The sequence below is a fragment of the Callospermophilus lateralis genome, chromosome 2, assembly GCF_048772815.1.
Source record: "Callospermophilus lateralis isolate mCalLat2 chromosome 2, mCalLat2.hap1, whole genome shotgun sequence".
NCBI lineage: Eukaryota > Metazoa > Chordata > Mammalia > Rodentia > Sciuridae > Callospermophilus > Callospermophilus lateralis.
In genome coordinates, this window is record NC_135306.1 from 152,416,467 (window position 1) to 152,430,845 (window position 14,379).

The 14,379-nt window shown below is 37.2% G+C and overlaps 1 protein-coding gene across 1 annotated transcript; it reads left to right on the forward strand.

Moving 5' to 3' along the window:
- Positions 1 to 9,979: 9,979 nt before the first annotated feature.
- LOC143391335 (olfactory receptor 52I2-like) lies at positions 9,980 to 14,379 on the forward strand. Its single transcript, XM_076844031.2, has 2 exons — positions 9,980 to 9,995; positions 13,373 to 14,379. The coding sequence occupies exon 2, from the start codon at positions 13,405 to 13,407 to the stop codon at positions 14,377 to 14,379; it is 975 nt and encodes a 324-aa protein (XP_076700146.2). The 5' UTR covers positions 9,980 to 9,995; positions 13,373 to 13,404.

Genomic DNA, 14,379 nt, shown 5'->3' on the forward strand with positions numbered 1-14,379 from the left:
CACAGAACTGTTCACGCCTTGAGCAATTCATCTTCAAAGATGCTTTAGTAATCTATGGAGGTGAATTGTTTGCTTAGCACCTCAAGAATTGTAAGATGAAGCTGTAAAGAGCATCCTTGCATAGATTTAATTTCTAGTAAGAATATCAATGTAATGTTTTGAGCAACTAATAAATTTCTGATGTTTTTTTAAAAAAGAATATCAATGAATTGTGCTGCTGTAAACATTGATATGCCTGTATCACTGTATTATGCTTATGTCAGTTCTTTTGGATAAATACCCAGGAGGAGGATTACTGGGTTATATGGTGGTTCCATTCCTAGTTTTATGAGGAACCTCCTTACTGCTTTCCAGTACTAATTTGCCATTCCACTAACAATGTGTGAGTGTATCCTTCCCCCACATCTTTGCCAGTACTTATTATTATTCGTATCCCCAATGAATACCATTCTAACTGAGTGAGATGAAATTTCAATGTAGTTTTTATTTGCATTTCCATGATTGCTAGAAATGTTGAACTTTTTTTTTCATTTGTTTGTTGGCTATTTGTATTTCTCCATTTAAGATGTGTCTGTTTAGTCCATTTGCCCATTTCCTTCCCCCGCTTTTTTGCAGGGGTGGGGTGGGAAGTGGTGATTGAACCCAGGAGCAATTAACCACTGAGCCACATTCTTGGCCCTTTTTATTTTTCATTTTGAGATAAGGTCTCACTGAATTGCTTAGGGCTCGTTAAATTGCTGAAGATGGATGGCTCTGAACTTGCAATCCTCCTGTCTCGGCATCCTGAATTTCTGGGATCATAGGCATGTATCACCATGCTCCACTATTTTGCTTATTTTTGATTAGATTATTTGCTTTTGGGGGGTTGTTTTGAGTTGTTTATATATTTTGGATACTAATCCCCTGTGGGAGGAGCAACTGGCAAAAATCTCCCATTTTTTATGCAATCTTTTCATACTTTTTTTCCTTTTCCTTACAACTTTTTAATTTGATGCTGTTCTACTTATTGCTTCATAGTTTTATTTCTTACACTTTAAGGGTCTTGTTAAGAAGTTCAGGGCATGTGCCAATATGTTGGATTGTTAAACCTATATTTTCTTCTAGCAGTTGCAAAGTGTTGGTCTAATTCCAGGGTCTTGATCCACTTTGAGTTGATTTTTGTGCTGGGTGGGATATGGGGATCTAGTTTCATACTTCTCCTTAGCAATATTCATTTTCCTTTAAAAAGGCTGTCTTTTCTCCAATGTATGGTTTTGACACATTTGTCAAGTAGCAGGTCACTGCATCTATGTGGATTTGGCTCTGTGTCTTCTATTCCATAGGTCTTCATGTATGTTTTCATACCAATACCATTTCATTTTTGTTTCTATAGCTCTGTTGTATAATTTGAGGTATCATTCTGCTTGCTCTGGATTGCTTTGGCTATTTTGGATCTCTTATTCTTTGAGTTGAATTTTACGACTGTTTTGTTTTTCTAGTTCTGGGAAGACTGTCATTGGAATCTTGATGGGGATTGCATTGATGTATAATGTATAATGCTTTTGGTATATAGTCATTTTGACAATATGAATTCTGCCTATCCAAGAACTTGGGAGGTCTTTCTATTTTCTAAGGTTCTTCTTCAATTTCTTTCTTCAGTGTTCTATGTTTTAATTGTAAAGATCTTTCACCTCCTTGGTAAGATTTATTCCAAGTATTTAATTATTTTTAGATCATTGTGAATTCAATATTGCTGATTTATGGATCCAGCCCAGGTTCCAGTCAATAGATGAATGGGATAAAGATAGCATGTGATTGATGCATAATGGAGTTTTACTCAGCCATAAAAAAGAATGAAATTATGGCATTTGCTTGTAAATGGAGGAAACTGGAGAATATCTTGCTAAGTGAAATACATCAGATTTGGGAAATCAAAGGTGAAAGGTTTCCTCTTATGTAGAGAAGCTAGACCAACATGAGGACAAAAATGGGGGATCCCATGATCATCAAAGGTATATAAGAGGATTAGAATAAGGGATACAAAGGGAAAGAAGAGGGAATGATAAGGAAGTACTAGGGACTGAAATGGAGCAAGTAATGTTCCATGCATATATTATTATGTCAAAATGAATCCCATCATTATGTATAACTGTAATGTGCTGATAAAAACATAAAAGGAATGACAATTAAATGATTCTGATTTCTGATGCCTTTTTAGATAGGTTTATACAGAGAATATAGATTTGGTATTTTTGTTCCTTTATTTCCTGTTCAATATTTCCAACCTAATATCCTGTGAGTCTCTGTGCTGAAGAAAACAACTTTTTTGCACTCTTCCATCAATACCTATCTCTTTTTCTTTTTCTTTTTTTAAATAGTATTTTAAAATTTAAAAATATAAATGTGTAATGCATTACAATTCTCATTACATGTATACAGCACAAATTTTCATATCTCTGGTCATATATAAAGTATGTTGACATCAATTCATGTCTTCATACATGTACTTTGGATGATGATGTCTATCACATTCCACCATCCTGATAATCCCTTTCCATTTCCCTTTCCCTCATTTGACAAAATATAGCACTCTTTCATGTTCGAAACACTAGGAAAACTAGGATAACAGGAACATATCTCAACATCATAAAGGCTATCTGTGCTAGGCCTCAGGCCAACATCATTCTAAATGGAGAAAAGTTAAAGGCATTCCCTCTAAAAACTGGAATAATACTGGGATGCTCTCTTTCACCACTTTTATTTAACATAGTTCTTGAAACACTGGCCAGAGCAATTAGATAGACGAAAGAAATTAAAGGATATGTATAGGAAAAGAAGAACTTAAATTAGCATTATTTGCTGACGATATGATTCTATACCTAGAAGACCCCAAAACCTGTCTCATTTTCTTAGAATTGTTGCAGCCTTCAAGTTATATGGAAAAAGCTGTAACTCTCTGGCCCTAACTTGGGTCATGTATTCACATGCAGACAGGAGTCCCTTTCTAGTCTGAGAATTCTGGTGTATCTGAGGGTTATGATATTGAGATAAAAAAAATGGTGGCAATTCTTCAACATAGAAACTTGGAAAAAGAAATCTGAACCATAGGAAGAGCATCCAATTACCAGTATGGGATGCAAAGAATGTTTATTTTTCTGTTCTCTGGTTCCAATTCACTTTGGACACCAAGTTACACCTCTGTTATTAACTTCTGTAAGATCTCTACATCCTTTCAGACTTTTGTCAGTACACTGAAATTAGTGTGCTGACTTTCAACATTTTGTTCTTAAACAGTGGTAGCCAGGTCAATGTGATTTTTGGCTTAGGGCATACTTCATTTTTCTTCCTAGTCCTTGTCTGGTTTAAGGACAGAAGAGAGGGATCAAATATAAGTGAGGGCTTTGTTCTGATGGGCACCTCTCAGGATCTTTCTGGGATGAAAAGATTAATTGACATCCATATAGAAAAAGAAACTGAAATGTCACTATTTTCTTTCTAGGTACCTGGATACTTACCTTGTTTTTGCTTTTATTTCATTCTATATTCTCCTTTAAGAAAGTCTTAAACTGTGTACTCAATATTAAAAGAAAAAGAGCTTTGCTGAATTATGAGTTCTGGAAGTTTTTTGGTGGAGATTTTTGGTCTTCTAAATATAGAATCATACTCTTGCAAACAGAGTTAGTTTGAGTTATTCTTTCCCTATTTCTACCCCTTTAATTTCTTTCTATTGCCTAATTGCTCTGACTAGAGTTTCAAGGACTATGTTGAATAGAAGTGGTGAAAGAGGGCATTCTTGTTTTGTTCTTGTTTTAGAGGAAATGTTTTCAGTTTTTCTCCATTTGGAATGATGTTGGCAGTGGGTTTGTCACATAGCTTCTACAATGTTGAGGTATGCTTATTCTATCTCTAGTTATTCCATTGTTCTAAACATGAATGGATGTTGTATTTTGTCAAATGTTTTTTTCTGCATCAGTTGAGATAGTCATGTGGTTCCTGTGTTTAAGTGTGTTTATATGATGTTCTACATTTATTCATTTTTATATGTTGAACCAAACATGCATCCCTGAGATGAAACCTACTTGATTGTGGTGCCGTATCTTTTTTTTTTTTTTGGTACTGAATATTGAAGCCAGGGGCACTTAACCACTGAGCCACATCCCTAGCTCATTTTTTATATTTTGTTTATAGCCAGGGTTTAGCTGAGTTGCTTAGGCCCTCACTAATTTGATGAGGCTGACTTTGAACTCATGATTTTCCTCCCTCAGCCTCCCAAGCTGCTAGTATTAAAGGCATGCACCACCATACCTGGCTGCAGAATCTTTTTAATGTGTTTTTGTATGCAATTTTAGATAGGGCATTAATTTCCAGGATATACAAAGAACTCAAAAAACTTAACACTGAAAGAAACCCCCAAATAATCCAATCAATAAATGGGCAAAGAATTGAATAGAATAGACATTTCTCAAATAAGAAAAATGATAGATCAACAAATATATGAAAAAATGTTCAACACCTAGCAACTAGAGAAATGCAAATTAAAACTACATTGAGATTCTATCTCACTCCAGTCAGAATGGCAAGGGCTGGAGTTCTAGCTCAGTGGTAGAGCACTTGCCCAGCACAGGTGAGGCACTAGGTTTGGTCATCAGCACCACATAGATACAATACCTTTATTTTATTTATGTGTTTTTATCTACAACTAAAAAAAATTCAAAAAGAAAAAAGAAGACATAACAACCAATGTTGGTGAGAATGTGGAGAAAAGGGAACACTCATATTTTTGTTGGTGGGACAGCAAATTGATGCAGCCACTCTGGAAAGCAGTATGGAGATTTCTCCCCAAAACTAGGAATGGAACCATCATTTGACTAAGTTATCCCACTCCTTGGCATAAATTAAAAAATTAAAATTGGCCTACTATCGAAGCACAGCTACACTGATATCTTATAGAAGCACAATTCCCAATAGCTAAGCTATGGAACCAACCTACGTGCTTATCAAAAGATAAATGGATAAAAAAATTGGGATATATATATATATATATATATATATATATATATGCAGTGGAATATTGCTCAAACATAAAGAAGAATGACTTTTTGACATTTGCCAGTAAATGGATGGATCTGGAGAATATCATGCTAAGCGATATAAGCCAATCCCCCAAAACCAAAGGCCAAATGTTTTCACTGATATGTCGAAGTTAAACCACAATAAAGGGGGAACAGGAAGACTATTCTGTAGATGAGACAAAGGGAATGAAAGGAAGGGAGGAGGAGGAGGAAGGGAATAGGAAAGATAGGAAAATTATTTTCAACTTATTATATATACATGAAATTACCTAAGTGAACCCCACCATCATGCATGCCTACACAAGTTGGGTTCTAATTAGAATAAGATATATACTATGCTTATATAATTTTATTAAAATTGATTATACTATCATGTATAACTAAGAAGAATCACTAAAATTAAAAAGAAAAGATATTATTTGTAAGAGACACATATATTTGATTAGGGGTCATTTGAAAAATCTTAATAGAACATAACTTTCTGTTATGTTAGTGCCCAAATTAAAAGTACAAGGAGAAACTGCATTGCTATGAGTGTTCTCTGAGAGTCTTAAGGCTTGCTTTCCACTGTAGAAGATTTAATGAGATGATGATGAAAAACAGATAACACAACATCTGACACAGTATATGTACTTTAAAACATACCCAACACATTCCTAATTCCATGTTTGAATGATATTTCCAGATCCTGTGTAAAGTAGTATTAATATAACTTTGAAATAAATCTTCTGATTAACTACTTAGAATCCATACTTTTTGCTAACACTGGACTTGTTTTTTTTATTCTATTCCCATTTTTATTAGAAAATAATTGAGCACCAAAATATAAGGAACATTAAAATAGAATTGTTTATTTACCAAAAATGTTTTCTACTTTTGAATGCCTAGTAGAGTAGGCATCAACCTCTTGAGAACCTGACAAAAGTGAAAATAGCAGCACAAGAGATTGAATTAATAATATCTCTTAAACATTTATACATAACATTTTCACACAAGAAACTCAAAGCTTCAGAAGTGAAATGGATAAAAAGCAGAAGTTATAAAAATAATTGATCAAACTTAATGTAAATTTAAGAAGTCAAAATCTCATCATGGAATTGCATGATGAATGATATTTTGATAACTGAACTTAGAATTTCATAAGGCACAGTGAAGATAGTTTTCCAGTGTAGGTGTTTCTAATATTCTAAGAGGTGACAGGAAGAAAAATAGACAAATGGCATTGCATAAAGTGTAAATCATTTCATGTAACAAAGTACACAAAAGAGTAAAGGCCACTTACAGAATAGAAGAAAATATTTCCTGATCCTACATTTTATAAGGCTCTCCTGTCCAATAAATAAAATACTTCTACAACTCAAAAAAAATCTAATGCACCAATTAAAATTTGGACAAAGGACTTTACAATTCTCTAAAGGTGGTATGGAAATGACCAACTAACGTATGCAAAGAAGCTTTAAACACTGATCAACAGAGAATTAAAAATCAAAACAATATTGAAATATACTTCATACTCATTAGGGTGACAACTATCAAAATCAAAACAAAATAGAGTAATACTGTTGGCCAGGATGTGGAGAAACTAAATTCCTTGTGAATTGTTGATTTTTAGGTGTGAAATTATGTAACCGATGATAAAGAATATGGAAGTTCCTCAACACACACACACACAAAATAATAAAACAAACAAACAAAAAACCCAAAACCGAATTAATAAATGGGCTAAGGAGCTGAACAGACACTTCTTAGAAGAAGATATACAATTGATCAACAAATATATGAAAAAATGTTCAACACCTCTAGTAATTAGAGTAGTTTTGATGTGCATTTCTCTAAGATTTCCTCTTGTGCCAGTCAGAATGGCAGTTATCATGAATATAAACATCAGTAAGTGTTGGCGAGGATGTGGGGGAAAAGACACACTCATACATTACTGGTGGAACTGAAAATTGGTGCAACCACTCTGGAAAGCAGTATGGAGATTCCTTAGAAAACTTGGAATGGAACCACCATTTGACCCAGCTATCCCATCCTTCAGACTATACCCAAAGGACTTAATCAGCATACTATAGTAATGCAGCCACATCAATGTTTATAGCAGCTCAGCTCACAACAGCTAAACTGTGGAAGCAACCTAGATGCCCTTCATTAGATGAAGGGTAAAGAAACTGTGGTATATAAACCCAATGGACTATTATTTGACATTAAAAGAATAAAATTATGGTATATGCAGGTAAATGGATGGAGTTGGAGAATATCATGCTAAGTGAAGTATGTGAATCCCCCAAAACCAAAAGGCCAAAAATTCTCTCTGATATGTGAATGCTGATCTATAATGGGGTGGGGGGAATGAGATAAATGGAGGAACTTTGATTGGGCAAAGGGGAGGGACGGGTGGAGAGGGGGCATGGGGTCAGGAAAGACTGTGGAATGAGATGGACATTACCCTAAGTACATGTATGACTGCACATATGGTTTGATGCTACATTGTGTACAGAGAAATGAAAAGTTGTGCTTCATTTGTGTGCAATGAATCAAAATGCATTCTGTTGTCATAAATACCTAATTTATATTAATTAATTAATTAACTAATAAAACAAGGGACTTTCGTATGATGCTGCTATCTCATTTCAAGGTGTGTATCCAAGGAATTGATATGAGGTGCTCCTAGATTTTTTTGGGGGGGCCATACTTATGTTTACAGTAGAAATTAGGAATGTGAGTTGTACACAAAAGTGAAATACATTATGATTGACAGAAGTTCACCATAGCTAATAAGATTCAAACTCTATGTACCTGTATTTGTTACAACATGCAGATGTATTGACAGCCACATCAGAGGGTTGTGAAAATCGAATGAGAACTTTTGGAAAGCATCTGAAGGAATTCCTGGTGGGCTTTTACAGATCTAACCAATCTTGGACCTTTTGCTTTCCTTCTGTGAAATTCCTTGTAGAAAACTCTACACCCTTAGTGTAATGGTTAGATATCCTCTGGAGGCTTGAAAAAACAAAGACATCTTAGACACTAACAATCTAACTCCTCCTGCATTCTTAAAAACTCCAGGGGCAGAGCAGAGAGAAAATCTAGTCTCTGGAGAAGTTACACAGTTTGACTGCTGGGCAGAAGCCAAAGGAAGATGGGTGCCCATGGGAAATGACAGGTGATAAATTGTCTAACAGAAAATGGAGACTCCCAGCCAGAGGTCTTTGAAAAGGACAATAATAACCATGTCTATACATTGTTATCTTTGATCCCCTGGGTTCTAACTGCTCCTCCTAAAGGGTCCTGTATAAATCTTCCTGTTGGGTGAAAGGAATATGGACTCTCAGGCATAGGTCACCAGAGAAAGTTGAATAGAGAAAACTCCAGGGATGTGGATATCTAACCAGGGTTGGGTTGATGGAATCTCAAGGCCAGGGTCACCCTGGAAATGAGGATTCATGTCCTCACACAACCATAGACTACTGTCCAGCCTGGAGGCTACTGCTGATACCAAGAGATTCTTCTGGAAATGATGGGCAGATGGAGGAGGTGGGATAGGAAACAGGAACATAGGACAACTTTGGTTGAAAGCAGAGAGGAGATGGGGTAAGTTCAAAATTGAGGTGGAAAAGCAACTTTCAGGATCAAGAAGAGTTATGAGAAAAGCAATCAGGTTTAGGCCGACTGGGAGCATTTTTAGTTGGAGAGGAGAGGCACTCTGAGTCCACAGGGCTATTGTAAAAAGAAAGGCTCTTTTCAAATGAGTTATGTAGTACTTTTACTTTTAAGAAATTTTTTGAATTACGAATTTCCCATCCTTTAACTAGGAGTGAAAACCTTACATATCCTGTGGTTTGGTTGCTTATGTTGAGTGACTTATTTTGGTTGCTTATGTTGATTGACCCTCTGGGTCTGCATGTGAGTGTCTATGTAGGATTGAAGACACAGGGAGGAGCATGACTGGAAATGTGACTTAGGAGATGTTGTCCATAGCTTTCCAGAAAGTGTGACTTCAGCAACCAGGAAGCTTGAATCTTGACCTGGGTAGTGGCTATGTGGGTATGTTTGTATGTTCACATTATAAAGGATTTTTTTTATCATTTTACTTATGTATTTTGGTATCAGGGATTGAACCCAGTGGTGCTTACCCACTGAGGCACATACATCCCCAGCAATTTTTATGTTTTAATTAGAAACAGGTTCTTGCTAAGTTGCATAGGGCCTTGTTAGGTTTCTGAGTCTGGCTTTGAACTTGTGATTCTCCTGCCTCAGCCTCCCAAGCCTCTGGGATCAGAGGAATATGCCACCAAACCAGTCCACAGTATAAAATTTATTATGCTGTTGATCTTTAACTTCTGCATCTTACAATATGTATGTTATATTTCAATCTAAGAGCTAACCAAAATATAAGGGAGAACTCAGGGATGCTAAAGGAAGTCAGTGGATAGGTAACAGATTTTGTGGAGATCATTGTTGATCTTAGCAAGTAAATTTTCAGGGGCAATACATTGAGTACAATAAATTTTTTTTAAAAAGGAAACTGAACAAACCACTGTCCTGTTCTCTGAGGAGAGCAATATCATATGTAGACCTCTGGAATAGCTGATTAAGAAGAAAAGTAAATGAAGGGAAAAAAAACCTATGAAGATCATCAAAGATATGCCAATTTAGAAGTCTCTAGGACTGGAGAGAGAATGGATGGGGCAGGGAATAAACTAGGCTGCCATCAGAAGAAAAGTATCTACACAGTGGACCTGGAGGAGATGTCCTGGATCGAAGGTGAATGGAGGAGTAGGCATTCTGAATCCTCTGCTCTTCTCCAGCTGTTCAGGAAGTGATGCTCAGCTCTAAACTTGTGTCATGCAGGCCACGTGCAGCAGGCTTAGGGATACCCAGACATTTTTCCACTTTTACCTCCTACTTTATAAGCTTCCCCTTGTCTTCTCCTGATTTATCACCAAACATATCTTACCCTATGGTTACCCACAGCAAAGTTCTTATGATCTGTGATATAGGGACCATGATTTCATTGTGTCTGTCCCATTATATATCATTTCTTATGTATAGGCCTTTTCTTTTAGTGGCTGTTTAGTTGTTTGTCTCAGTGAAGACAACAGAGTGGAATCGGTTCTCAGATATTTGTGTTCTTAGGGAACTCATGAGAACTCCTTACAGGCTACTGAGGGCACTTGGGTATGGAGTTGTCACTGATCAGCTCTTTAGGAGGAAAATGAAGGCAAGTATATGCCACATGGTTAGAATGCAGAACCAGGGGAATGCTTGTCTAGTGTCTGGTAACAGAGAAAATATCTACTGCAGGAGATGAGAATGTGATCCCAGAATTCCATCAATCTATCTAGCCAACTGTTCAGGGAGCGGCTAGGCCCCTAAGAGAGTATAGGAAGGATTAAATAGCGACAGGATCCAAGGGTAAGGACATGGCAGTTTCTCAACCTGGAAACCCTTTATGGAGGGAAAGACACAGGAAGTGATAGTTAATGTCAGACTAGTCCTGAACCTTGCCTAGTAAGCCTCCTTCATTGAAGCTTGCCTGGAATCCTAGGAAACAGTTCTTGGGTTATATGACTACTGATAAGTCAAAATAATTGGTGTGCTGACCACTTGGCTGAGTCCTTGAGAGATTAATAATAGGGCAATAAAGGTTTGAGGCGGGAGCTCAAAAGTACTTACAATTTGGTCTGGTCCACAATTAGAACCTCAAATCCAAGTCTGTGATCAAATCATGCATCCTTTCCTTAGGAAATAGAATGATCTGAGAACAACAGGAAAAACCATTTTTACTTCATTTCATTTTATTTTTAGGATCTGAGGATTGAACCCAGGGCCTTGTCCATGCTAGGCAAACCATACCCCCAGCCAGTAGAAATAGTTACAGTAGCAATTTGCCTGGATCAGGATGCCTATCATATCCACTTGCACTCCACCTTTAATGAATTCATTTCAGCAATTTGTTATATGGCAGTAAAGGTGTTAACCACTCAGACTTTATTATTAGAGATGGGTTCTAGGTAAATATAGAAGAAACCTTTTCACTGAAGTAACAATGGAAAGAAAATGCAAACAAACAAAACAAATAGCCTAAACTTGAGTAACATTCTCATAATGGAACACAATGAGCTCCACATAATTTCTATCTAGATTGTAAGAACCTTATTGTATATAGCCACTCAGGGGTGAGAGATCTTCAGTGGTAGAGCATGGGAGGACAAGAGAAAAGCTTCAGCCAATTCAGGTGGAGTTGGTTTGCATATGTTATGTTTTCTTTTTTAATTTGACCCTGAGTCACACTTAGTCATTTATTTATGCTATTTGGAGCGACCTGGACCTATAGGATTATGTAGGGAAGTAATATCAGCTTTATTAGCTACCATCTATTGAACACTTATGTACCAAGCCCTTTTACATAGCATCTCCTATAAATCTGAAAACATCTCTTTGATGGAGAAACTAGTCTCTCCACCTTACCAAGGGGCAATCTAAAGCTTGGATTATTTATGTATTTTGACCTAGGCAAAATGTTCAGCAAATGACAGAGTGTGGTTTTCAGTCTGGGGACTATGACTGTAGAAGAATGCTCTAATTCCTTCTCTTTTTGGTTCAATCATTCCTTCAAGAATGATGTAGGTACAACAGCACATTATAAGAGGTAGAATAAGGGTTCCTAGAAGATCAGCCCACATCTCCCAGGACAGAGTGATGCCACTGAGTGAAGAAGAGCCCTTGGAAGGATTGTTCACTTCTGGTTCTAGCACATAGCATCTTCTGTAAAACGTGTCTTACTTTCTTTTATTGAGTATTTTATTTTATTTGTATTGGTTCTATTATCATATATAAGTAAAAAGAATTTATTTTGATATAATTATTAAAGCATGAAATATAATTTGTTTTAATTCAGTCCTCAGTACTTCCCCTTCTCCTCTCTTCCTCTCATTCCCTGTTCCTTTTCTTCTAATTTACCAATCATCTGATATTTACTTATAGGTTTTTTTAAAAATTAGTGTCTTGTGGATGTACACGATGGTGAGATTTGCTGTGGTATATTTCATATAGATAGGTATATAGAACAGTTGGGTCAGATTCATTCCACTGTCTCTCCCAATCCCATACCTTCTATCTTTCCTTTATTCCCCTTTGTCTATTCTCCACTAATCTTTTTTTTCTGTTCTCCTCCCTCCCCTGCTTATTTTGGATTACATATCAGAGAAAACATTCTACCTGTGACTTTGGGGGACGGCTTATTTTACTTCGCAGTTCCATCTATTTGTCACAGATGTCTTAGAGTTGTTCTTCTTTATGGCTGAGTAACAGTCTATTAAGTATATATATCAGGATTTCTTTATCCATTCATCTGTTGAAGGGCATCTAGGTGGGTTCCATAGCTTAGCTGTTGTGAATTTTGCTGCTATAAACATTGCCTACTCTCTGAAGCATATAGCATCTTGTTGTCCAGAATGTCTTGGCACTTAATCATTATCAATTGGTTAATTTATTGAAGAATCAAGAAAACTTATGGGAGGGTTCATCTATGAGTTAGTACCAAGGATTTATTTTTTTAGTTTTTTAATCTATTATTTGAACCTAGCTTGAAGGTATCCAAGCTAAATTTAGGGAAAATAGGGGTTATAAATATTTCCAGACATTTTGTTATCCCCTGTGGAAATTCCTGTTTTTCTCTAGTGATCTTATTTTGACTGAAATCATTAATAAATTTCTTCAATCACAAGAATGATTGGTTGAGGTTTTGCCTTGTTTCTATACAGGACACAAAATGTAACATTTGATCTTAAGGTTGATCAAGAATGATTATTAGTACTTAAGCGTAAGAGATGAAAGAAAAACTTCTCGGATTTATTAATTCTGAGGAAATGATAAGAATACACATATACTTATAATAGTTTTTTTGTACCACAGCTCAGGGTTACATATTTGGCATAAGGCAACCAGCAAGACCTACATACTTGAATGCATACATAACCATAGGTCGATACTTGTAGTTGTCAGTTTAGGTCACTCGGGTCAGCAAGTGAGATTTCAGGAAGGCCCAGAGCAAATGTACCTCAATTCACTGAACATGGCATGGAGAGAGAAGAGATATGACTTCTCAAGGATGGTATCTGAAAAGCTAATCTTTGAACAATGAATAGAAATTAGTAGGGGATGAACATTGAGGAGGACAGAAGGTGGAGTAGGATAACATTATCATATGTCAGTTTTCTGATCCTGAGATTACCATCCAGCTGACAATACTCACACAGTTTATCATCAGTACAGACAGGTTCAAATTTTATAGGTCTACATCTTTTCTTATCCCACTTTCTATATTCACAGGAAAGCAGTCTCACCTGTGATGCTGGGGCCACCCTGCAACCACACAGTGGCAACCCCTGCCACCTTCTTCCTTGTGGGCATTCCAGGCTTGCAGTCTTCACACCTTTGGCTGGCTGTCTCACTGAGTGCCATGTACACCACAGCCCTGGTAGGAAACAGCATCATCATGATGGTAATTTGCATGGATTCCACTCTACGAGAGCCCATGTTTTGCTTCCTGTGTGTTCTGGCTGCTGTGGACATCGTCATGGCCTCCTCTGTGGTCCCCAAGATGGTGAGCATCTTCTCCTCAGGACACAGCTCCATCAGCTTCCAGGCCTGTTTCACTCAGATGTACTTTGTCCATGCAGCCACAGCTGTGGAGACAGGGCTGCTGCTGGCCATGGCTTTTGACCGCTATGTAGCCATCTGCAAGCCCCTACACTACAAGAGCATTCTCACACCCAGAGTGATGCTAGGGATGAGTGTGACCATCACCATCAGGGCTGTCATATTCATGACCCCATTGAGTTGGATGATTAGTCATCTACCTTTTTGTAGCTCCCACGTGGTTCCCCATTCCTATTGTGAGCACATGGCTGTGGCCAAGTCAGCATGTGCTGACCCCATGGCCAGCTGTCTCTATAGTTTAATTGGTTCTTCCATTATTGTAGGCTCTGATGTAGTCTTAATTGCTGCCTCCTATATCCTGATTCTCAGGGCAGTATTTGGTCTCTCTTCAAAGAATGCTCAGTGGAAGGCATTAAGTACATGTGGCTCCCATGTTGGGGTCATGGCTTTGTACTATCTACCTGGGATGGCATCCATTTATGTAGCCTGGCTAGGACAGGACTCAGTCCCTCTGCACACTCAGGTGTTGTTAGCTGACTTGTATTTGGTCATTCCTCCCACTTTGAACCCTATCATCTATGGCCTGAGGACAAAACAAATGCGCAAGAGAATATGGAGTTTGCTCATCTGTTGTGTGTTGGAACACACTTGTGAGTGTTCATGA